The sequence below is a fragment of the Cricetulus griseus genome, chromosome 2 (genome assembly GCF_003668045.3).
Source record: "Cricetulus griseus strain 17A/GY chromosome 2, alternate assembly CriGri-PICRH-1.0, whole genome shotgun sequence".
In the NCBI taxonomy this organism is placed as follows: domain Eukaryota; kingdom Metazoa; phylum Chordata; class Mammalia; order Rodentia; family Cricetidae; genus Cricetulus; species Cricetulus griseus.
Genome location: NC_048595.1, coordinates 428,418,706 through 428,444,633, shown reverse-complemented (window position 1 = coordinate 428,444,633; position 25,928 = coordinate 428,418,706). Strand labels below are relative to the sequence as shown.

At 46.2% G+C, this 25,928-nt stretch overlaps 2 protein-coding genes across 2 annotated transcripts in view; both read left to right on the top strand.

The window, feature by feature from the left end:
* Positions 1 to 1,037: 1,037 nt before the first annotated feature.
* Positions 1,038 to 15,833, top strand: Resp18 (regulated endocrine specific protein 18). Its single transcript, XM_035438844.1, has 7 exons — positions 1,038 to 1,103; positions 7,717 to 7,813; positions 11,521 to 11,625; positions 13,363 to 13,495; positions 13,683 to 13,722; positions 13,886 to 13,975; positions 15,698 to 15,833. The coding sequence occupies exons 1-7, from the start codon at positions 1,038 to 1,040 to the stop codon at positions 15,746 to 15,748; spliced, it is 582 nt and encodes a 193-aa protein (XP_035294735.1). The 3' UTR covers positions 15,749 to 15,833.
* Positions 15,834 to 23,283: 7,450 nt separating this feature from the next.
* LOC100768982 (protein tyrosine phosphatase receptor type N) overlaps positions 23,284 to 25,928 on the top strand; it is a 17,901-nt gene continuing 15,256 nt past the window's right edge. Inside the window, 4 exon segments of the mRNA XM_027397292.2 lie at positions 23,284 to 23,400; positions 23,403 to 23,418; positions 25,114 to 25,164; positions 25,347 to 25,460. Of these exon segments, the coding sequence (XP_027253093.1) occupies positions 23,284 to 23,400; positions 23,403 to 23,418; positions 25,114 to 25,164; positions 25,347 to 25,460 (298 nt within the window).

Here is a 25,928-nt window from a genome sequence, read left to right as displayed (position 1 = left end):
GAGAAATTATAGTCACACCCTAGTTTCTAGCACGAGCCTGGCAGATTTCCCCAAGTATCAGTTCTTCCTACCCTTTCACCCCTCAGGACCATTCTGGAAAGACATCACTCAGAAATGCAGACCCAGATAAGCACATGCCCTGGTTTCAGTCCCAGGGGGAGGGGACCCAGGGATCCATAGGCCACTGTCTCCACTGAGCCACCTGGGTGAGTTCCGAAGCCTGTGGTTGGTCTATGCTGCACATGCGCAATAGACAGGGCAACTGGAAAGGAGTAATGGGATTGCTGATAGGCACTTTCCGGAGCCCAGGGAACAAAGCAATGATCTTGTCTCATTCAGCCGGGAGCCTTTGGCCCATTTGTGATATGTACTGAAGGAGTGGGCCGGAAGGCATGGCTCCTGTCGGCTACCTTTGTCTTCTAGGGACAGTCACAAAAAAAAAAAAAAAATACTTGACCTCTGGTTTCCTAAAGTGAGATTACGTATCAAGTTTGAGAGCCTTCATTTGGGCCCAGATCTTTCTCTTTGGACTTAGTATTTTCTTCTCATCTCTGACTTCCGGCACAGAGCCCAGTGACTGCCACGGCAGGGAGCAATGTTAACTCTGACAGGATTCAGGGATCCTGAACCTTGATAGACACATCACGACAAAGCCTCTCAGAGCCCTGGCAGTGGGTGACAGCGTGGCCTCGTCTGTTTAAAAATGGACGCAGAGAGGGACAAGATTGGTTTGGCTCAGGAGGGGTGGTAGAGCCCCACTGAAGGCACAGCATAGTGAAGAAGGGGGCTGGTGGGTAAGCTCTGGATTTCCATCCAGAGAGAGGCCATTTCTGGCTCTGCTGAGACCATGGACATATGACTTCAGCTCTTCAAGCCCTCCTCCACACAGTAAAATGGATACGGCTGCTGTCCCTGGCAGGATTAAAGACAACAGATAAAAATTGCCTGTCTCTTGTTGACTGGTTCTGGGTGGAAGGAAAATTCCTCATTTCACCACTGGAGGGCGGCCCGCTTCCTCTGCCTCTCAGTCACTCGCAATGGTCTCTTCTGCGATGAAAGCAGAAATCCGAAAATCAGCCTCCGAGGTGCAGATTGAAAACGTAGTAGGCCTACAGTGGTTATGCCCATGCTGAACACACATACTTTCCTTGTCATTATCCCCTAAACAACACAGTATAGCAACTATTTACACTGTATTATCTATTATAGGCACTCAGAGATGATTTTCACATACACGGAGAATTACAGAACTTACATTGTTGAGTCATTTTATACAAAGCATTTGAGTATCTGTGGACTTTGGGCTCTGCGGGAAGTCCTGGGGTGTGTGTGTGTGTGTGTGTGTGTGTGTGTGTGTGTGTGTGTGTGTGTGTTATTCTCATACCCAGTTTCCCCTTGGCTCATTTCTGAAGAATTTGAGTCTTTTGGAACCCTGATAAAATGCTATCAATTTGGTACCTTCAGCCATCTTTGTAGAAGGGACACTGGTGTCAGGCTGGGAGAGGATGGAGCTGGACATGTTTCTTGTCTGACACCCCACTTCTCCACACAACCACACCTTCCTCTCAAGGGGCCCCAGTAAGATCAAGCCCATTTACACAGTGGGCTCTTCCACACTTATGGAGGCTCCAGATGTGACATCTGAATTTAGGCAACCAGGAGAAGATCCAGTGCAGGAACCCCCACGGGAGGAGTTTTCAGTGCAGTTGCTTAGGTGAAATTCTAGGTCATGTTCAGAGAACTGACTGAGGATCCTGTGTGGGAAACAGGCTTCCAGACCACCTCCCACCCCACCCCACCCCACCCCACACCCACCCCCACAGATCTGCTTAGGCCTAGTCTCTGGGGGACTTTTGGGGTGTGTAATTTTTATTTTTTCTTTTTGTTTTTGTTGTTGCTGTTGCTTTTAGGGGACTGATTTTTTTTTTTTAATTCCAAGAACACTGGCCAATCCTTGATGGGTTTTTAAGGTGTTATGTGAAGATACAGTGATACAGCGAGGCAGCCCGATAATGGACTCTGAAGCATAAACAGTATAAATAGGTAGACAGACATATAAGGGGCTCTGGAGTGATACTGGAGGAACCTTCTGGATACTGGTTTAAGATGGGATAAACACAGCTGGAGAGCCAGCTGGACTCTGCCCAGGTCAGTTTGTTCCGCAGAGGCATTCCCACCCCCATTTTCCTTTCAGAGAACCAGTCCCCAGCCTTGTCACCATGGCAGCTGGTCTCCTCTGCTCGGATTGGTTGCTGGGTCACATCGTCAGTCCTATAACTGACCCTGTGATGGGAAATGGTTGCCATGGTTCCTTCAAGTATGCAAACAAGCAGCTGCCATTCTCCGGGCTCAAGGGACTTGACCAGAGTCCAGCATAGCTAGTGGAAAATCCTGCAAGAATTGGAGAAGCCTGGCTTGTTTGTCTCTGGGCTCATTTGATTGCTACTGACACTTGTTCTATAGTTGATGGGAGAGGAAGGGGCGGGGGTAACAGTCCTGCCTCTCCTGCATTGGGTGAAAATGCCTTGTTTCTTGTTTTGTTCAGAGCTGTAAAGATGGCTCAGTGACTTAAAAGCACTTGCTGCTCTTCCAGAGGACCCAGGTTCTGTTCTCAGAACCTACAAAGTAGCTACCAAGCATTTGTAACTCAAGCTCCCGAAGATCTAATACCCTCTTCTGGCCTCTATATGTGCATAGACTTCCATGTAGACAAAACACTGATACCCATAAAATAAAAGTAAATCTTAAAAGAAGAAAGTTCCTTCTTTCTTCCTATTTTAGGACTTCTCTAATATGGCCACTCTGAGTCACAACCTCAGCTGTCGAAGGCTGCAATGGAAGCCTCCTCCTCCTCCTCCTCCTCCTCCTCCTCCTCCTCCTCCTCCTCTTCCCAACAATGGAAGCCTCCTCCTCCTCCTCCTCCCAACCTCTGCTTTCCTGATATGTTAGTGTTGGTGTTGATTGTGTGTCCTCTGTTTCTGTCTGTGTCTGTCACTCTGGTTTTGAGACAGAGACGCATATAGCCAAGGCTAGTCTTGAACTCTGTTCCTCCTGCTGTTCAGCCTCCCAAATGCTAGGATTACAGGCATCAGCCACCACAGCTGGCTACAGTCTTTTTTCAAGCTAGCTCTTCCCCAGCTCACCCCCCAGCACGGTTGATTCCCACAGGCACTCAGCAGTGGCCCTTACCAGCATGCCCCTTACTGCCTTCTTTGCCACTCCCTTTCCTCACCTGCACCCAATCCTTACTTCAGGGTTCCTTTTGGAGGCTGGGGAGGTAGCTCAGTGGATAAAGCTCTTGTCACACAAGCGTGCAGTGGGAGATCAGGTCCCCAGCACCAGCATAAATGCTGAGTGGAGATGTTAGTGCTCAGGGGGAGAGTGGATCCCCAGGGAAAGCTGGCTAGCAGGACTAGCCCCAAAGCACAGAACTCCAGTTTTAGCAAGAGACCCTGCCTCAGTCAATAAAGTGGAGGGTGACACTAAACCAGGAAAGGCCAGCGCAGGAATATGAGCTGCAGAGGGACAGGAATATGAGCTGCAGAGGGACGCCTTCCATGAACATGGATGTGCAGAAAGATCCTGTCAGGTAAACAACTTTCTGTTTCATCGATTCATCTCTATTTTTCCATTTCTGGTTTTATTGACTTACGTTTTTATCATTCATTTTAAAAAGTAACTTTTATTTACTCTGACAATTTCATATGCATAAACAATGTACTTTGATGACATAGACCCCAAGTCTCCCTTCCCCGGGGAGCCCCACCCCTTCCTCCCTGTAAGCTTTTCTCTAATTGCTTCTTCTGACTACTTTTCCTGTGTAATCACTTAATGCCACCATTTGAAGCTTCACTCCAGGCGCTCCTTTACCTGATCCCACAGCTTCTGGTGTGCTTTCATTGTTGTTCTGTTTAAAAGACTTTCTCTCTGACCCGATGAAGTGTTTTTTTTGTTTTGTTTTTTTGTTTTGTTTTGTTTTTTATATATAGCTAAGTGTTTGGAGACCTCACTGCTATTGATTTTTTTCTTTTTGCGGCGTTATAGTCACGGAACATTTTGTGCGGTTTGTTTTATAATAGAGGATCAGGACAAAATTTCACTGTGCACTTGAAATGAGTATGTCCTCACTCTTGTTGGGTGGACTGCTCTACAAATTTCAATCAGAAACACTTCTTCAGTGGTGTGACTCACTTCCTCTGTACCTGCTGCTTTTTTGTCTACTACTTCCTCTTGGTTTCTGAAAGGAAAATGCTGCAGTCTCCAAATAGATCATGGTTGTCTGCTTCTCTTCAGTATTGATCGTATTGTGTCACGCATTTTGAAGCCCTGGTAGGAACACGCACACTAAGAGAGAGAATGTCTTCTTGATGAACTAACTGATTCTTTTTAAATTTTATTTTATGTGCATTGGTGTTTTGCCTACATGCATGTCTGTGTGAGGATGTCAGATCTTTGAGTTACAGGCAGCTGTGAGCTGCCATGTGGGTGCTGAGATTTGAACCCAGGTTCTCTGGAAGAGAAGTCAGTGTTCTTAACCACTGAACCATCTCACCAGCCCCCTGATTCTCTTATTATTAAGCAATATTCTCCTTTACTGGAAAATCTCTATCACAGGAGGCTGATTTTCTGTGTGTTGATGTCAATTCATCTAAAATTAATATGAATGCCTCGGCTTTGTTTTGTATTGTATTAGATGATTTTTTCTTATTCACGTATGAATTTTTGTTTATTTGTTTTGCTTTTTTGTTTGTTTTTTGATTTTTTTGAGACAGGGTTTCTCCTGTAGCTTTGGAACCTGTCCTGGAACTCACTCTGTAGATCAGGCTAGCCTCAAACTCACAGAGATCTACTGCCTCTGCCTCCTGAGTGCTTGGATTAAAGGCATGTGCCACCACTGCTCAGTTTGTTTTCCTTTTTTGAGATAGGTTTCAAATGCTGGATTTACAGGCCTGGATCATCACTCCCAGTTATGAGGTACTGGAAGTCAAAACAGGGTTTTACTCATGCTAGGAAAGCCCTCTACCAACTGAGCTACACCAGCAGCTCTTCATTTGTGGATCAATTGCTTCTCTCACTGTTATGACCAAGAAGCAACTTAAGGCAAGGTTTTTTATTTGGCTTATGATTTGAGGGTATGCTGGGAATCAAACCCTCATCCTTTGCAAGAGCAGCAAGTGCTTTTAACCACTGGGCCATCTCTCCAGCCCCTTTTTCTCAGTTCTTAAATAGCCCCTGAGAAGAATAGACAGAATAGCTAGTGGGGAGACAGAGTCTGGGAAATAATCCCAAAATGACCATAGAGGTCCTTGTAGGGAATAGCGAGGACCTAGTTCTTATGCAAAGTGCATAAGAAAGCCACTGGAGACCTTAGGGGAAAGAACAGAATGCCATAAATGATTTCCAGATGATCTTAGCATCTTTGGAGAATACACGAGCACAGGCAAGAGTGGATCCTTCTAGACATGGATAAATCTGTCAGAAGGCATCGTCTTGGCCTGAAAATGACTATGGTGTCTCGGAGTATCAGTGTGATTGGTGCAGCTGAGCACCATCTCTCTAGCCCCCTGATTCTATTATTAAGCAATATTCTCCTTTGCTGGAAAATCTCTATCTCATCACAGGAGGCTGAGCATCCTCATCTCCAGGGGGAGAGGATCCAGATCCTTCTGACTCCAATGATATTGCTTCTGATTTCTGTTACCATGGCAGATATGCTGCTTCTGCCTGGATTGGTTGCTGGGGAGATATTAACAGCACCGAGTGACTGATTCCCACAATGATAACCGGTTGTCATGGTGCTAGGAAGTATGTTAGTAAGAATCTGCCAGGTTCAAGTTTCTCATCTAGCTCTGCACAGAAAACCAGGAAGGATGAGAGAAAGGGTCAGGGCATGAGAATCAAGGGAGGCATGCTGAGTCACTGTGCCTCCAGACCTGCCAGAATCAATACTGCTATTACCATTCTCTGTGGAGTGGGAGAGCAGAGGCCCAGCGTGACTGCAGAGAAATTCCAAGTCTCATTTTCCTCCCATCTTAAAGTTTTTTTGAACTGCTTCCTTCTCTGACTAAGACTTCTCTACCCTTATTACCCTCTACAAATCAGTCATATGGTAACCTGCCACTAGATTTTGGTTTTTTTTGTTTTGTTTTTTGTTTTTTGTTTTTTGTTTTTGTTTTTTTAAAGGAGTTTTCATGAAAGCTTTATTTGGGCCTAAGAGACAGAGAGCAGGCCCTAGCCAGAACCTCTGAAGTGAAATCAATAAGGTCAGTGCAGAGAGCATGGGGTCAGAGGCAATCTGGGGAGAGGACAAGGGAACAGTGCAGCTCCTTGGTACAGATGGAGACCAGAGTTCTCGGTGCTTCCTCCTTCTAGACATCATTCCAAACAAGAATCCAGAACAAGGAAGGACTGATGAACTTGTAACCTTCTCTCACCTGCTGCCTGCAGTCATGTGTTATAATACTTTCTCTTTTCCCCTTGAAGAAGAAACACTACCCTTGTGAGTTCCAGGTTCATTAAGTTTGAAATCCTACCTGTCTAGGAGCAGTATTCTTAGCAGTTAAATCCCGAAACATTTTTTTTAGGGGGGGGGGTTCAAGACAGGGTTTCTCTATGTAGCCTTGGCTGTCCTGGAACTCACTCTGTAGACCAGGTTGGCCTCAAACTCACGGAGATCCACCTGCCTCCATCTCCCGGGTGCTGGGATTAAAGGCGTGCGCCACCACCGCCCGACTCACAAATGCCATTAAAAAAATTTTATTTAACTTTTTATTTTATGTGCATTGGTGTGAAGGTGTCAGCTCCTCTGAAACTGGAGTTATAGACAGAAGCAAGCTGCCATGTGGGTGCTGGGAATTGAACCCAGGTTCTCTAGAAGAGCAGTCAGTGCTCTTAACCACTGATCTGTCTCTCCAGCCCCTCACACATGTCATTTTATAGCAAATCCCAGGAAGACTGGAGTCTTAAAAAGGAGAAGAACACACATACTAGTATTCAGACTAACAGGTACCTTTTTTCCTGTGTATTATGCCTTAAAAAACAGGCTCACATTCATGTGATCCTATGCCTAAAGTTGTTTTTTTCTTACATTTATTTAGTATGTGTGGACATATACATGTGTGTAGGTCAGAAGACACTTTGCCAAAGGCAATTTCGTCCTTCCACCATGTGGGTAAGAACATCTCCTCAGTTATCCCTATTGCTTATTTTACCTGAGAGAAGGAGGAGGGCATTATGCATTTGGTCATTTTCAGGGACTTCCAGGAATTTTTAAGTTGTTTATTCCCTGAGTCTTAAGAAGTCCTTCTTTAGACGCCTCTGAGTCTTGTGAACATGGTGGTACAAGCCTTTAATCCCAGCACTCAGGAGGCAGAGGCAGTCAGAGCTCTAATTTCTAGGCCAGCCCAGTCTACATAATGAGTTTCAAGACTCAGTCTCAAAAAATTTTAAAAACCAAACAAACAAATAAAAAACCCAACAATTGAACTCTCTGTCTTAACAAGCTTCCCTTTACTATTTCCTGAGTCTATAAGGTTTCCCTCCAGTGCGGAACATACCAATTCATTGTTTCATAACAGCCTTCAAATTGCTTCTGTAAATAATTTAAAATAAAATGTCCAGCACATAATCACTGATAACAAGAAAAACTTTCAGGTCCTGGAATGGTAAAACAGCCTTGCCAGATCATCCTGTTAATACTGACTATATACATTCCAGACAAAACCCAAAAAAGGCTCTGTGAAGGCATGGAGTCCAAGCGAAAGGAAGAAGAATGAATGGGACCACAGTCCTTGCAGAAAGAAAGCCCCACCAAGTGAGTTCCACATTTCAACAGGCTTTTTCCATCAATATACTTCACCGTTTACTGCAGCACAGAGGGAAAGTAGACCTGGGCAGGAAAGGATGACATCACTGGTGGAAGCTGTGAGTACTGGGATGCCAAGGCAGCCAGAAGCTGAAGGGGAAATCTGGGTAATGTGTGATCTACCAAGAGAGAACCTAAAACATGCACACAAATCCCCTGAAGTTTCAAAGATCCTAAAGAGAAAGCCAAATATCTGAACAAAGATTTTGGCAGCTGCCACGGTTCTAGAGGGGCAAAGCCTGGAGTCCGGAACCCACAAAATTAGAGGGCCTTCCTCTCACTGAAATCTCAAAAGAACCTCAGCAGTAATTACTAAAGAAAGATAATGTAATCCAGAGAATCTGCAATGCACCAACCAAGCCAAAACATCTAGTTTACAACAAAACTCATACTGCAGTTTAGAAACGTGGCCTGCTCGCTGTCCTCCTATAGGGAGCAGTGGGTCAGGTGGTTAGTTATTGAAATAGATCTATTTTAAAGAGTACCGTGGTTTGGATTAGGGTAACCGCAGCGGCTGTGGGAAAATGAGGATGGGCGTTCAGTGTTTTGCGGGTTGAACCTATATGGTTGCTAAAAGATTTTAAATGGATGGCGATAAAACGAGTGTCAAAGGCAATAGATATTCATCACACTGAGTGCTCACTCTTCCCTCCCAGTTCATGTTTAAATATCACAACAAAACCCATGAAGTTGGTTCCGTTCCCACCCCTATTTTATAAGCAACCAGTTTCTCCCTCCTTGAGGACTGAGAATGGAGGCTTATCTCAAAAAGGGTGTAGAGGGTGAGGGCAGAAATTCCAAAAGGTCGAATGGAGAGAAGCCATAAGGGGGGGGGGATGGCCGACTTGGGTAGGCGTCTGCAGGGGCAGGGCCGCTTGTGATTGGCCGAGTTGCAGAGGAGGGCTCTGCAGATCTTTAGTCACGTCGCTAGCGGGTGGAAAGTGACATCCTGGCCCAGCCCCCTGGCTGTTGTTGCTACTTCCACTGCGACCAAGCCCGGGGAAGCTAGCGCTCGGATCCAATGAAGATGCCTGCGGGCTCCGGGATGCTTCAGCTCTTGGTCTGCTTCCTTCTGCTTTACAGTCGTCCAGGAAGCTGCGGCGACATAAGAGCCCACGGTCAGGAGGAAACCCGGGGGGGGAGGGTGCGGGCAGGACCAGAGGGTAATTCTGAGAGCAGAGCATCTGGCCTTCAAAGCTGAAACTCAGGAGGAAAACAGTTTGGGATGACAGAGGAGAGAAATGCAGAGTCTCAGAGACAGTTGTAGTCCTGGGGCTTGTTGTACAGGGTCTAGACATAGAAGGAGCGGGCCCAGGGAAAGGTTGGGGGTCCGGAAAGAGTGGGGAAGACAGATGAGCCAAGGGTGGCCGCGGTACACGCCAGATGCTTCTGAAGGGCCAGGAAAGAGATGGGCAGTGCTTGGTTTGGGAACGGGAGTGCTTATATTTGGGTACCTGGTCCGGGATCGGGGGGGGGGGGAGACGACGACGACTGAGAAACAAATCTAAGCTCAGTCGTACGCCCGCAGGGTCCAGGGGCTGGGATTTGGTTTCAGGACACGGGGGTCGTGGGATGGGGGGAGCTAGGTTGGGGTGAAACAGGTTGGAGGGGAAGAAGACCATTCCCCTTCCTCCGGCTCTGTTCTGCGTCATCCTGGATGGACCTAGTGCGCATTCCCTTCGCTACAGTCGGGGACAGACTGCGCAGTCTCAGAATACCTGCGCAGACCCTGCTGCATGAAGTCCTAGTCTGACGTCCAGTCTCCCGGCGGGGTGCTTGGGTTTGGAAGCCAATGCAGGGCTTTCGCAAAGCACTGTGGGAGGATGCCTGGTGTCAGACGAAGGGGGGGGGGCGCTGAAGCGGGGTGGGGATGGGGTGGAGTGGAGGTGGGGTGTGAAGTACAGAAACCGAGGTGTCTCTTCATTACCGCCCACGGTGACCACTCCTGGCCCTCAGCACCACGGATAGCTCCAGCCATTCTGTGGATTCTGGAGTAGCTCCACGCCCCCGCACCTCCAGTACCGCTCTCCGACTCTGTCTCAGACAACACCGCCTCTCCTCCGGAAGTCCCTTTGCACCAGGGCACTAGAAGTTACGCTTCTTTCTGGGGTCGGGAAATTGTATTGGGCATCCATCTGAATGGAGTCAAGGGGAGGCTGAGTCAGAACTGGGAATTCAAGACCAGCCTGAGATGCATAGCAAGACTCTTTTTCCTTTCCCTTCCTTCGTTCCTTCCTTGGTTCACTCGTTCCTTCCTCCCTTCCTACCTCCCTTCCTTCGTTTTTAATTAGCTGGAGTGGGGTATGGAGATTTTTCTGTAGCCCTACTCACTTATCTGGAACAAGAACCATGTGTTTCTTCATCCCTGCCCTACTCTTACACAGTTGGGCAAACTGGGTTTTAGGAAAAAGAGTCCATCCTTCAGATCTTACACACAAGAATACAGTCAGCCCTCCCTGCCAACACAGTCTTCATCTTGGAATTCTGCATCCTCCATTCTACCAACTGTGGGTAGAATCCAGGCTTCCTCCCCTGTCATGATTGTCTAAGCAATGCACAAAACAACTATTTGATTTTTATATTAGTTGTTATAAATAATTGGGAGATTATTTAAAATATACAAGAAACTGGCAGGAGGACATTTGCCACCAAGCCTGACAACCCGAGTTGACTGCTTAGAGCCCACATAGTAGAAGGAGAGAACTGACTTTGGAAGTTGTCCTCAGATCTCCAAACTCATGCTGTGGTATGTGTTTTTGTGTGCACATGCACGTGTGCATGAATGCACACACACAAAGTGCAGTTGAAAATAAAGTGTACAGGAGGGTATTTCTAGGTAACATGCATGTAATAAACCATTTTGAATTAGGGTCTTGAAGATCTACAGATTTTGGTATGGAGGGTAGTCTGAGGCCAGCCCCCTGAAGACACTGGTGGAAATGTACTTTCTCTTTCTAAGGATTCTGGTTCTTTCCCGGATCTCTCCACCTTGAGAGTTTTCCCTAAGGTGCTTCCTATCTGCTCCCCAGACTCCACCTGCCCATCCGATTGCCCACTCACGTGGATAGCTCTCCAAGATTCTGGCCTGTGTGCTTGGTTCTCGCCAGATGTTGATAACCAAGAGTGAATGGAAGTCGAGTGTGGTGGCACATGCCTTTAATTCCAGGACTCTAGAGGCAGAGGCAGGTGGATCTCTATGAGTTCCAGGCCAGTCTGGTCTATGGAGTGAGTTCTAGGACAGCCAGAGATATTTAATAAAGCCCTATTCCTTCCTTCCTTCCTTTTTTTTTTTTTTTTTTTTTTTTTTTTTTTTTTTTGAGACAGGGTTTCTCTGTGTAGCTTTGGATCCTGTCCTGGAACTCACTCTGTAGACCAGGCTGGCTTTGAACTCACAGAGATTCACCTGTTTCTGCCTCCTGAGTGCAAGGATTACCACCACCGCTCAACAATAAAGTCCTGTTTCAAACAATAACAAAAAACTGAATTGAGTTCAGGGGCTGATGATAATGAAAGAGAAAAATGACAAAGGAGACTCCGTTAGGGGGAAAGGACCTGGCTTTGTGTTAACAATGGGGAACAGGTATTGGCTTCTCTTCAGCTGGGATTTGGAGTGATTCAGACCAAGGTATTTGCTGACAGCACTATTTTGCCCTTAGGTGGTCAGGGCCACGTAACATCGGAGCCATTGTGGCCATTCCAAGGATTTGCTGCTTCAATCTTCCGGTACTTAAAATATGTACTCCACCAGATTGTACCAGAAGGTAAGTAAAAGCCAGACAACAGAGATGGGGGCCCAATCAGATATGTGGGGAGTACTGAGGGACTATTGCTTGCTTGTCTCTTATCACCTTAGCGTGGAAAGGAGCAAGAAAAGAGTGAGGTAGACTCTAGATGAAGAGGCTGTTAGCACTCAAACACTTTGAAAGGGGACAGCATACAAGTTCTTGGGACTAGTCTCAACCTCTAGCACTATCTGAATTTTTCTAGAGCCAGGATTCCTTAAGGGTTCAGCCAAAAGACCAACAGCACATGTCAGCCTCTGAGTAGGAAGCAGGAAACCATGTAATAGAGGAGAGATAGGAGGTCCATTAGGGATGGATGGCTGAAACTTCTATGGAGTTTCACATGAGGGTAAGCAGGATAGAAAATATGCCTTGAGTCCACATTACTATACTCAATTCTTTAAAAAGTTCCTAAACCAGCAACACATGTATCATCATCAGGGAATCTTCAGAAATACTAAATACTAGGTCTGGGGAAATGGCTCAGTGGGAAAATTTCTGCCATCCAATTGTGACAACCTGAGTTTGAATCCCTGTCACCCACATAGAAGCCAGGAGCAGTGGCATACGTCTGTTTACCCTGCACTGAGGGTGGAGAACATAGAGACAGGGAGATCCCTGGGGCTCATTGGTCTAGCCCAATAAATTCAATGAAAGACTCTATCTCAAAAGTAAGGTGGAAAACCAGTGGGATGGCTCAGTGGGTAACTTGCTACCTAACTGGATAAACTGAGTTCCAATCTCAGAACTCATGTAAAGGCAAAAGGAGAGCACCAACTCCATAATTTTTACTCTGACCTCCAATAGCCATGTGCACCTCCAACACGCATGTGGACTCTCTCTCTCTCTCTCTCTCTCTCTCTCTCTCTCTGTCTGTCTGTCTGTCTGTCTGTCTCTCTCTCTCTCACACACACACACTCACAATGATGATGATGATGATGTTGATAATGATAAATGGAATGAAAAGTCAAGAAAAAAACCACAGTCTGAAAAATGAATGATGTGGGAAGTGATTGAGGAAGATACTCTGCTCTACACATGCCTGCATGTACACACACACAAACAAACACACACGCGCACACACACACACACACACACACACACACACACACACACACACACACACACACGCAGGCATGTGCACATACACACACAAAGTAAAATACTAAATGTAATTCTTGAACTTCACCCCAACCTACTGAATCTGGATGTGAAAAACAGCAATCTTGAACTAACAAGCCTGTCAAGATACTTGGGATGTGCCGGGCAGTGGTAGCACACGCCTTTAATCCCAGCACTCGGGAGGCAGAGGCAAAGGCAGGCAGATCTCTGTGAGTTCAAGGCCAGCCTGGTCTACAGAGCAAGTTCCAGGACAGGCTCCAAAGCAATACAGAGAAACCCTGTCTTGGAAAAAAAATTTTTTTAAAAAGATACTCCGGATGCACACCAAAGTCTACATAACTGCATTGAAGGGTTGTTGTTGTTGTTTGATTTGGTTTGTTTTTTCGGGTATGTGTTTCCATCGTTAGACTCACTTAGTCCTACTGTGTCCACAAGTAAATCAGTAGACTCATTAGCTTTGATGTGCCAGGAATGTGCTCAGCAACCTTTTCACACACCACTTAACTTTCTCTATTAAATGTGGTCTTATTTATACTGGAGAGAGTGGTCACTCTGGCCTCTAGTGTCAATTCACTCCATCCTTTTACCCTACAGACCTGTTCTGGACAGATGAACTAGCCCAAGAAGTACTGACCAAAAAGGTGGAGCACCTCAGCAGACTCCACCTCCACAATCCATGCCGGAAGGAAGGGAAGGCAGTTTCCACCACTGCAACCACTGGGGTGAGGTATGGAAACCTATGGTTGGCCCCTGCTATTTAGGGTACTAGAACTGTGCATAGAAGCTACCAGAAGTACTATACTCCATCTCTAGGATCAGTGGGGAATAGTCTATCACAATAATAACTGTATTTCAAAAAGGGAGGGGGAGGTATTGGCAAGCCTAGACTCCATCTGTCATCCTGTTTCTTTTAGGGGTAAGCAAGAGGAGAAACATGGATTCTTATACCCCAAGGTGAGACCATTTATCTTCCCCCAAACTGTGAAGCCCTGGTTTTGAATTCCTTTGGCTTTCCCACTCAGATCATCTCATCCTTCCTGCCTCTTTCCTGACTTCTTCCTGCCTCCTTCTTGACTTCTTGCCTCTTTCCTGACTCCTGCCTTCTCTCCCCCATTAGAATCCAGCGGTCAAGGTGAGCAAGGACCGATGCTTTGCCACCAAAGTAGTTCCAAAGGCCCCCAAACAAGAAGCAAACCACCCCAGCAAGGTGAGGGGCTCAGTTCTCCAAAGTATACTAGAATCATCAAAGACATGTTTAAACCATGGTGGGGGGAGACAGGTATAAAAGAGGGATGAAACAAACTCTGGTACCCAAAGGACAGCCTGCTTGCTTTTAGACTACTATCTAGATAATCCAGATAAGAAAGTGATGGGGCATGACACAGCTTCTGGGAGCTCTTAAGGAAGACAAAAGCTGAAAGATCATAATCAGGTTTGAGTTTAAAATAGGAATTGAAAACCAAAGGGCTGTCAGTTTAGCTAAGAGGAGCTCTGCATATAGCGGAAGCATGGTGCAGAGGCTTCCAGCATCATCCCTGCCTTGCTTTGCCATGGCCGGTGCAAGGTTCAGAGGCATCTCCTTGTAGTCTAGAATAGAAATCGCCCATCTAGTATCTTTACAGATGGAAATTTGGGGCCCAGGCTGGTAATAAAACTTCATTAACCCGCCGTGCTGTGACTATGCGAGTAGACCCAGGCTCCCAATTCCCAGCTTCCCCTGATTGATTCTTGTCTTCTGTCTAAGGCTTTGTGGTGGGAGTGTTCCAAACATCAGATTTCTCCATGTTAAAATGTCTTGTTTAGGGCTAAAACACACATGATAAGAGAGTAACAGCACACCTTTAGTCCCAGCAGTTGGGAGGCAGAGGCAGGCAGATCTCTGTGAGTTCAAGGCCAGCCTGGTCTACAGAGCTAGTTCCAGGACAGCCTCCAAAGCCACAGAGAAACCCTGTCTCGAAAAAAACTGAGGGGGGGGGCAGAGAGGAAGAGAGAGAGAGAGAGGGAGAGGGAGGAGAGAGAGAAACAGTCAGAAGACACAAAGGCAGGGAGGGTTACTGCAACCACGAATGTCCAGAGGCAAGAATGCCATGGCCAGTGACAGAGAAACAGAGCATCCAGTGACAGCTAAGGATGGAGAAGTAAGTCCATGTATGGGCTCACCGAGCACACAACACATTTTATTTCAAGGACAGTGGGGAGTTCCTGGAATATTTTGAGGAAGGGAATGTCCTAATGAGACATTTAGTTTTTAAAAGGCCACCCTAGTTGTGAGGCATGGTAGTGCATACTGTAATTCTAGTATTCAGGAGGCTGGGGTGGCAAGATTGTAAGTTTAAGGCTACAGAACAAAAACTCTGCCCTCTTTAAACAAACAAACAAAGTCACTACAATGGTGTTGGGTAATGGGGACCTTAGGAAGAGCAAGAACAGAAATGGAAATGTGAGAGAAGCCTTTTCCACCAGCACCCTGGTCCAGGGAGGTGGAAAGGGCTTGGGGCTGACAGCTGCCCCTCCCGCTTCCCCTTTACACACCCTCCATCTAGTCTGTGAGAAGTGGGTCTCAGCCTTTGATGCTTTCCAGGGAAACAGGCTCCCATTCCTGCAGCATGGTGGCTAGGGCTTCTAAACCTGGGTTGGTTGCTGGGGTAACAACATCCGAGCTAAATGGCAGAGATCCACCTGAGTGGAACTGGTTGCTGTGGTGTTGCCATTCTTCCCCAGCCCCCCCCCCCATTATAATGGAAAATCACAGACGTAGGAGGAGCTGTATGTGGGAGCCAGGGGCTTAGGCTATGAACCCTTGGGCTGAGTCATCACGTGGAATGCTTACTCAAACCAAGCACTTTATTACGCATTTGAGGAAGGGGGGCAGGTAGGGAGGCATGGTGACTCTGCAGCCTGACTTCAATTCCCGTTTCTTCTCTTTTAGGGCTTCTTTGGGCCATTCCCCACTGTGGGCCTCAACCTTGTTGCTGACTGAGATCTCATTGCATAAGGTCCCTTTCCCCAGGACCCCCCCCCTCCTTGCCCTCAAAGGGGCAATTCTTGGATGACCTAAATATGGCTAATTAAAGTTGACTTTGAAGCAAACACTCTATGAGCCTGTCTTGAGGCAGGGCACATGGGACATGAACTGACCAGCAGTTCCCAAGGGAGAGAGGTAGGGGTGAAGAAGATGCAACTCTGAATGCCTGGTGGAGGGCTGGTTTCTGTCTTGTGTTCCTTCCTTTCTGAAGTAGAGAATGTGAGGGGTGACCACAGCTGTCATGGTAGCCTTTTCCACCGGCACCCTGGCCGTGATGGATGATCTGGTTGCCCAGCCTTTCATGTTGTGTGGAAATAGAATCTACATTTGTTTGCTTCCAGTCAGTTCTTTCCACTCATTTGTTCCTTGAACCCACCAAATCCATTAACTCATTGCTGTTCTTCCAAACCTGCTCCTATGCCTTTCTTCTTTGTTTGTTTAACCCTGAGAACCATTGTGCCAAGCTCCTGTGACTCTCTGTATTTGGTTCCTCTGTGAATATATTTTATAATCCCAGAAACCTTGAAGAATAGTCAGGGACAGTATAGATTCATACAAGTGTCTGAAGGAAGCAAACACGGTGGGCATCCCATCCCTTAGCTCCTGAACCACATCCTCATTCAACATCTGCGAGTGGATAGTTCCCATCTCTGCTGACATCTTCCCATCCCAAGCCATGGAGTTCTCTGCTTCTCATCTGGGAATGCACAGAATGTACCTCTCTGTGCTTTAGACTGTCCAGAAGGACCTGGGAGTTAATGTTCCCTCAAGTAGAGAATATCTGATTCCTCCATACTTATGGACAGTCCTGAAGAATATTCAGTATTTAATATTCTTCAGAGGATACCCAGTGACTGTTAACCCAGCACCCACCAGTCCCCAGTGGTAACCTGTTCAACACCATGCTTTATACCATATAGACCTTTTCTTTTCTTTTTGAGACAGTTTCTCTGTATAGCCCTGGCTGTCCTGGAACTCTATCTGTAGACCAGAATGGCCTTGAACTCAGAGATCTTCTTGTCTCTGTCTCCAGAGTGCTGGGATTAAAGGTGTGCATCACCACCCCCCAGCTTGGACTTTTCTTCGTTAATATGATTGCATTTTCTAGTCCTAATTTGTAATTTCCAGGATTATCTCACACACAAACTACTGCACCCAATTTCTTGTCTCTTTTGAGTTGGCTCCTCAGTCTACCATGTGCCTTGTTGAGCCAGCTGTGAATACAACAAAGTACTCACCGTTGGAGAGCTTGATTATAAATAATTTTCTAGGGAAAAGTCCAAGCAATTTATCTGGCCCATGGAATAGTCAGAGTCTTGTCAATCTCTGCTTTCCCTTGATGTACCATCCTATTTGCTCTAGCAACTCAGCCCTAATTGTGTTGAGCAAAATGTGCCCAGGAGCTATGCTTCCAGATCCTTGCACATTCGGGTATGTTCACATATAGGAGCCTCATCCTCAACACACCTTCTCAATCATATCCTAAAAATCAAAGTAGCCCTGTGTGGTCCATTCCCTGTCCCTTCTAATAGTTTCACCCCCAGGGAAAAGTGTCGGAGGTTAGAAAGAAAAACCTGTAGTGGAAGTTTGAAAAACAATGGGAACTTTTAAAGATTTATATATTTTTATTTTATGTATGTGTTTGCCTGTATGTATGTATATGAACCATATGGGTGCCTGGTGCCTTTGGAAACCAGAAAAGGAGCTTGGATCTCCTGGAACTGAAGTTACAGATAGTTGTAAACCATTGTGGGAGCCAGGAACCAAACCCAAGTCTTTTGCCATCTCTTCAATCCCACATAGAAACCCTTTTTCCTCCTTCCTTCCTTCCTTCCTTCCTTCCTTCCTTCCTTCCTTCCTTCCTTCCTTCCTTCCTTCCTACCTTCTGTTTGTTTTTCAAGGCAGAGTTTCTCTGTGTAACAACCCTGGCTGTTCTGGAACTCACTTTATGGACCAGGCTGACCTGGAACTCACATGTTCCACCTGCCTCTTCCGAGTACTGGTTGGCATTAAAGACATGTGCCACCATGCCCTGCTCAGATTGAAGCTTTTAAAAGGAAGGTAGGCTTGGTTTTTGTTGCAGAGGACCAGGTAACACAACTTGGATCACACCTGACAGACAGGAATCCCCAAGTTTCTGGAAGAGGGAAGGGCAGTGAACGTTGTAGGAAAGTGAGGTCTCTGCTCTCTGCATAGTGGTGGGTTAAGGCGAAGGAACAGCAGGGACTGCTTCCGACTGAAATAGAACCCAAGAGAGTGAGAAGGACACCAATTCGAGAGATCTTAAACACCAGTTCATGGACCTGGCAACTGCTATGGTTTGAATTCTGTCTCCTCCAAACTCATCTTCAAATCCTAATCTCGAGAACCTCCAGACAGGACCTTATTTGTAAACAAAGCTGTTGAGTTAAAATGAGGTCATCAAAATGAACTTTAGTCCAAAGTGGCTGCTATCCTTCCAAAAGGGGAAATTTGAAGACAGATACAGAGAAAAGATATTAACAGATGCTAACGTTTGAAAATTGTAATAATAGTAATAATAATAATGAGGAGGAGAAAGTAAACAGCTTATACCGACCAAGGATTTCTACAAAAGAGGGGAGGGAATAAATAAAGCCAAACAATGGGTAAATAAGTGGGTACTTTATATTCTCTGCTACTGCAGTCTTCACTTCATTCATCTTTGCCTGCTTTTCTGTCCCAGGGGAGTGTCGTGAATGAATACCTCTTCCTCTGGGTGCTCATTAGCTTAGCAGGATGGGAAAACCCAAAAGGAGATTAAAGAGGAGTGACGAGGAGAGGCTAGGGTACTCACTTCCCCAGCTCCCCACTTCCCTGTGAGGGTGTTAGACCACCGCGTCCTCTGACACCAGTGCAATAGCAAACATATACAGGGCAAACACAGTCATTCAATTCCTGATAACCCAAGATGACCCCCCACCACCACCACCAACAGTTAGTGCTGCCAAGGGAAAGCAAAGAAACAGTGAGAGGGTCAGTGAGAGAGTGATAGTAGTTAGCTTTGAGAAAAGATAATGCTTGATGCTTAGTGAGTCTTCTGGGGTGCTGGACGGTCTTTCCGTCGGCCGCTGGGTTGCCTGGATGGTCGTGAAAACTTGAGTTATTTCCTTTTGTTTTGTTTTGTTTATCTGTGATATTCAACAGTTTATAAACTTTAGAAGGGGAAACAAATGGGATAAGATGAAAGGTGGCGGGGCATTATAGAAGCCAACAGAAGAGTTCTGCAAGTGTATCTCATTATATTACATAGTTTTACAAAAGGCTCAAAATAAAATTACATAAAGAATACAGGGCACCACTCTAAAACTAAAATAAGCCGAAACAAACAAAAAAACCCCTAATTATATGTCAAATTGCCAACCATAATTACACAAACAGAAGAGCTGTTTGAAATAATCTTAGGACACAGCATTCCAATTACGTATGATTAGAAGTTATATTTAAAGGCAAATGTAGGTCATGTGCGTATGATGGTGCATGCTTTTAATCCAGCACTAGGGAGACAGAGGCAGGCAGATCTCTATGAGTTTGAGGCCAGCCTTGTCCACATAGAGTTCTATGCCAGCCACGGCAAGATCCTATCTCAAAAACATGTATTTATTGTTTTATTATTTTATGTGTATGAGCATTTTGCCTGTTGCCTGCAGAAGTTAGAAGAGGACTTCGGACCCTCTGGAACTGGAGGTACGGTACAGATGGTTGTGAGAACCCTAGCCCACTCCAAGTGCAGCTAGCGCTCTTAACCCCTGAGCCATCTCCCCGGCCTTCACTGTTTTATTAGCAGGGTAATATTTGTATAATTCTATGTATATTGTTAGGTTGTGTTAGATTAATCATACAAGTGGTTACATTAGTGACACCAGGAACCCAAGTTTTCAACATAAAAATAAAGAACTGCAAGCATAGAGAGCTCAGTAGAAATCATTATTAAATACCAGTTGGAGGGCTGGAGAGATGGCTCAGTGGTTAAGAGGCCTGGCTGCTCTTCCAGAGGTCCTGAATTGAATCCCCAGAACCCACAGAGTGGCTCACAGCCAACTCTAATGGAATTTGATGTCCTCTTCAGTCATTCAGGCATTCATGCAAATGGAACACTCGTATACATAAAATACATAAATAAATGAATCTGTAAATACTAGTCAGTGTGTGTGTGTGTGTGTGTGTGTGTGTGTGTGTGTTGTATTTTAATATCCTGGCTCTGTTCATAGAAAAGGTCTAGAGTCAATGCCCCCTCGGTAGCCATTATCACCCCTAACATCCAGATTCTAGCCTCTAAAGTCAGCCTTTAATAAAAGTTACCTCATCTCTTTAGATGAATGGCTGCTTCCATATCAGCAGAGAGAATAGAAAAAGGAAAATCTGATACATCTTGGAGTGACAAAAAACAAGAGAGAATTAGTGATTTATGGGATGTTTCAAAATCGAATTGGAAACCAATTCAAGGACCTGTCCCTGGTTTGTTTGGGGATAATCTGAATTTCAAAAAGTGACTATTGTGACTATTGTGAACATATAAATAGCAATATTAAAAAATCACAAAGATACTATAATAAAACTCATAAACCATTACTAAGATAACTGTTACAATTACTCCTTAGTCTGAAAGTCGGTAAGATCAAAGGCCAAATAGATGAGTGTCGAACACCTTTAATTCCAGCACTCGGGAGGCAGAGGCAGTCGGATATCTGTGAGTTTGAGGCCAGCCTGGTCTACAAAGATAAACCCTGTCTCAAAAAACAAAAACAAATGAGAGAGAGAGACAAGAGAGAGAGAGACAGACACACACACACACACACACACACACACAGAGAGAGAGAGAGAGAGAGAGAGAGAGAGAGAGAGAGAGAGAGAGAGAGAAATATTCTGCTTCCAGTTGGCATTTTATTTCAGGGTAATGACTGAAAGCTGATAAATGTCAAAAGAATGAGAAAATTATTTAAGAAAATACATTTTGCAAACTGGAATGAAATATTTTAGTCATCAATCACCCCTGGGGACTAGAGACATAGCTAAATGGTATAGAACTTGTCTAACATGTCAGAGGTCCTGAGTTTCATTCCAAGCATACACAAAGAGGAGGAGTAGGAAGAACATGAAACTAGATGAAAAAGTTGACGGTTGATGGCAAAGTAAATGTTCCCATGGTGCCAACATGTCCCATGGCTTTCATGTCCATGCTCATCATATCAGGAAAGATGTGGCTGGCTCTACTTTAGACCAGTTATCAGTTTTAATACCCTTGCTCAGTAGCATAGCCAGACATTATGCAGCCCAGGAAATGAGGCAATTGAAGGTATTCTGTTTATACTGGAAAAAAATACAATCCAACTAACACTTCCGGTACAATTTCTACTTTACAGAAGGAAATAGAGAGAATGTTTGTGATATATATATATATATATATATATATATATATATATATATATCTCAACTCAGGGAAATCCACTATGGGACAAATCCAAGATGAGGAGTTCAAAGAGAAAAGTGTTCTGCTTTTGCTTTTACATGACAATGTGAAAAATGGAGGAGGGGTGATTAGATGTTAGTGGTAAGTTAAAAAGAATTCAGAACATGATTATATTCGGCCAGGTGGTGGTGGTGATGCACGCCTTTAATCTCAGCATTCAGGAGGCAGAGACAGGTTTGATCTCTGAGTTTGAGGCCAGACTGGTCTATAGAGTAAGTTCTAGAACAGCCAGGGTTGCACAGATAAACCCTGTCATGAAAAAAAATAAAGAATATAATTAAATGCAATAGTGATCCTTGATTGACTCCTATCTGAACAAAACAGCTGAAAAGACAAGTTGGAAACAATTTGAGATATTTGAATATGAATTGAGCTCTAAATGGCATTATTGTAGGAAAGTGTCCTTATTTCCTAGAGATGCATGCTGAAATATTTATAGGAGAAAATTTCATAATGTCTATCATTTCTGTTTAAATATTAAACAGGAGCAAACACACCTCAAATGTCAATAACTGTGAAGTCTAGATAAGTGTTTTTTTCACTAAACCATTTTGTCTTTTTAATTCATTTTATATATAAGAAAACTTCGTGTGTGTGTGTGTGTGTGTGTGTGTGTGTGTGTGTGTGTGTGTGATGAGGGAAACACTCATGTAGAGGTCAGAAGAGAATGTCATAGAGTCAGTTTTCTCCTTATATGGATTTGAAGGATCAAGCTCAGGTCATCAGGTTTAAATAGTGAATGCCTTTGCTGACTGAGCCATCTCACCATATTGCCTTAAATAACAAAACAAATAAACAAAAACAACAACTAGAAGGCAAGAGAGCAATGTAATCAGATTGGAATTTTAAGAATCTCGTTCTATAGCTTACTAGATAAATAAGAGTGGTATCAAAAAGCCATGGGAGACATTACCGTGATAAGCCTGAGGAAACCACTCAAGCAGAGCAGTCAGGGTGGAGAGAAGTGGTCCGATGTGATGTGTACCTTATGTTAGAAACCATGCATGAGATTGTTGAGACGGAGAGAACAGTCAAAGCCAGTAACAAATGTCAGTACTTTACAGGGGTGCAGCTGGGGAAGCTGCATAACTGCTGATAGGATAATAAGTGGCAACAATGAATTGACTATTTCAAATCAGCTGATAGAGAAGATTCTCGGTGTTCCCAACACAAACAAATTGTAAATGTCTGAGGTATCAGTTAAGGCAGACATGTGGATCTGATCATTACACGTTGCATACATGCATGCACATGTTACTGCAACGTCACGCTGTACTATGCATACCATTGCTATATATCAACTAAAAGAAAACAAATACTAAAGAACGAAAAATTCAAAGGCTACAAGAGGAAAAGAAGGTAATGCATAGGAGTGTTTGTGACGTGCCGGTTCAGGTCTTGTCCAGAGGTGAGTTAATGCATAAATTCTCACCACCACCTGTGCTTTTCCAAACAAGACAAAGCAACTAGCTCAAGGCTATACCAGCACACATGCCCAACCATCCCTGATCTTCTGGATGACGCCAGTAGCTGTAATGGAGACGCATTCCGAGTTCCTATTCTCGTTTCTTACGCTTCTTCTCTCGGGGTGTATACTCGCTGGCCCACGGATCTTTCCTGTTCCCCACAGAACTTGAGTCCTTTTCACCAACCCTGAGCCAGGAAGAGCGAGGCGGTGGACCTGAAAAATACAGGTCGGGAGTGGGTGGACCCAGTGGGAATTCTAGTGAAGAGCCTACTATATGGTGGAGGAGGCATGGGTTGAGTAGGTCCGGGGTTAGGAGGGGGCTCTTACGCCAGTATGACGCAAATAGGCTTAAGAGCCGGGGGGTGGAGATGTCGTCACTGCACGCCTGCTGTTGGCCAAGTCGCCTCAAGAGGGGCAATGTAGACCCCGCCTTGGAGGTGGGTGGGGAGCAGCAGGCTCCGCCTAGGCTCCTCGGCCGACTCCCGCCAGCATCCCCGAGACTGGCTGGGGAGCCAGAGCACGGAGCCGGGAAGGATGCGGCGCCCGCGGCGGCCTGGGGGTCCCGGGAGCTCCGGGGGCTCCGGGGGCTCAGGGGGCCTCCGGCTGCTGGTCTGCCTGCTGCTGCTGAGCGGCCGCCCCGGGGGCTGCAGCGCGCCATCAGTGCCCACGGTCAGGAGGAAACTTGATGGGGGGGGGGGACAAGGGCCGGGAGAAAAACTCGGTAGTGGTGCGGGGGGAGGGCGTGCGGAGGTCCCAAAAGCAAGAAGCTCAGGTAGACTAATATCGCGGGCGGGGGGACAGTTGCAGGGTGAGGAAGATGAGAGGAGACGAAGGGAGATGAAGATGAGGGCGGCTGCGAGGAAAGGGGCGTAGGCCGGGAGGTGGAGCTGGGATACGCAGGCGGGACCTGGGAGAAGTGGGCTCCAGGGAAGATGAGGTTCCGGAGGAGGAAAGGGGGTGCGCGCGAGTCGAAGGATTGAGAGGGACTACAGGACCGTGGGAGACGCCAGAGACGTCGAGGTGGAGACCCGAACTGAAGAATCAGAAGCCGGGAAGGAGGAAGGAAGGTGGAAGAGGCGACCACCCGGCGGCAGGAGCCTGGCCTCAGTCACCCGGCTCCAGCTCCCCTGGGGCACTGGCTAGAGACAGAGAGCAGGGCTTGCTTATCTCTCAAGTCTAGATAGGCCATTTGCTGCGAGTTGGTCAGCTGCAAGAAGGGGACACATGGGGGAGGGAACGGAAGAGGACGAAAAGGGGAGGGTCCTCTCCTTGCCCCCCTCCCCACAGCCAGCCCTGCTGCTGACTCACATCTAAGCGGACAGAGTCAGCGCTGACTCACGGGCCCGTGGTGGGGGTGGGAAGGTGGCGCGTGGGGGAAGGGGCGCAGCCTCTCCATCTGGCGCCCTCTTTCTCCACCCTGGCTTGGAGGCCAGGGTACGGTACTTCCTGTGAGGCCGAGACTTAACAAGATAGAGGGGAGGGATGAGGTCCTGTGGCGACTCCTGGTACTGTCACTCATCCCTCAGCAAACGTCTCCCCTCCCTACGTGCCCTTGGCTCCTGGCTTCAGCACCACGGACAGCACCAAAGACTCAAGGCTGCCACAGACTCCAATACCTGAACCCCTTCCTTTTCACGCGCGGGGGGGGGGGGTGTGCTGGAGTTTCCGCCTCTTCCGAGTTCCAGGCCACTAGAGTTAGGATGCTTTGCAAGGTTTGGGAAACTACAGTTTCCTTTTGAATCTGGCCTCAAATCTTCCCACAATGCTACGTGATCTACACTTCCCTCCTCCCATTGCTCCAACTCCCAGTTAAGTAAATTGAGCCTTTTAAAGACTGAAACCAAGATCTTTAAAATCCAAAGCTAGACTGGACACCTCCTCATGAGTTCTAGGTCGTGGGGCTGGAGAGATGGCTCAGAATGAGCCGTCAAGTATGAGGACCTTCGTTCAGATCTTCAGCACCAGTATAAAAAGCCAAGCAACATGACTGATGTTTAACCCCAGTACTGGGAAAGTGGAGACAGACAAATCCCTGGATGTTCAGGGTGAACTCTAAGTTCAGTGAGAGACCTGGTTTGAAAAACACAAAGTGGACAACAGACAACAAGTGTGGAAGATACCCAACATTGACTTCTGGCCTTCATACACATGCACACATACATGAATGTGTGTGTGTGTGTGTGTGTGTGTGTGTGTGTGTGTGTGTGTGTGTGTGAAAGAGAGAGAATTCTAGGCCTTTTTCCTGCTGTCCTCCCAACTTAAAACCTCCTTTTGAATGAAATAATGGACCATATCTGCTTCCCCAGTTTCCCAGCCATCTAATCCTTGTCTCTGTGTTCTAAGCAACTATCCACTCTTCTACAGGCTGTCTGTTTGACCGCAGGCTCTGCTCACACCTGGAAGTCTGCATTCAGGGTGAGTAGGGCCCTAGCTTAGGATTCAAAAGAAAAAATGGGGAGGGGGAGCCCAGATGTGAGGAAGGTAGAGGTGCAGCCCTCTAACACCGGAGAAGGTGGAGAGAGTATTGTCTTATCTGCAGCCTAGACTTTGGAAGGCCTCCTGCAAAACCCATGACAACAGCACTTTTGTGCTTTTAGATGGCTTGTTTGGACAGTGCCAGGCAGGAGTTGGGCAGGCACGGCCCCTTTTGCAAGTTACCTCCCCGGTTCTCCAGCGCTTACAAGGTGTGCTCCGGCAACTCATGTCCCAAGGTGAGGTCTGACCACACTAGAACACAGAGAATGGAACTTGGTTGGTGGGGAAGTAAGGGGCCACTTCATCCAACAATTTCTCTTCATGCAATTTAATAATTATATCCACTTATGAAGCCCCACCCTCTTCCATCTTGCTGGATCGGGGGACAAAACATGGGTAATGATAGGACTCTAGAGATGAGCTGTTCACATATAAATTATCTAGAGTTAGACACAGGAGGCCTGCAGCTGAAGTTGCTAGAAATTATTTCTAGCTTTGTTAGGATTTTGTTTGTTTGTATGTTTGTTTGTTTAGAGGCAAGCTCTTTCTGTGTAGCCCAGGCTAGCCTGGAACTCATGGCGATCCTTCTGCCTTAGCTTTACAAGTACAGGACTACAGGCATGCACCAGTGCATCCATCTGAAGACAAGTATGTCTTATGCAGTTTACTGCAACAAGGGCGGTGGTGGTGCATAACTTTAACTC

Excerpts from the sequence above, each read along its gene's own strand:
- Resp18 (XM_035438844.1), top strand. The coding sequence starts at position 1,038 with ATGGTCTCTTCTGCGATGAAAGCAGAAATCCGAAAATCAGCCTCCGAG. Across the intron at positions 11,626-13,362 it reads CCACCAGATTGTACCAGAAG|ACCTGTTCTGGACAGATGAA; the intron begins GTAAGTAAAAGC and ends TTTACCCTACAG. Across the intron at positions 13,976-15,697 it reads AAGCAAACCACCCCAGCAAG|GGCTTCTTTGGGCCATTCCC; the intron begins GTGAGGGGCTCA and ends CTTCTCTTTTAG.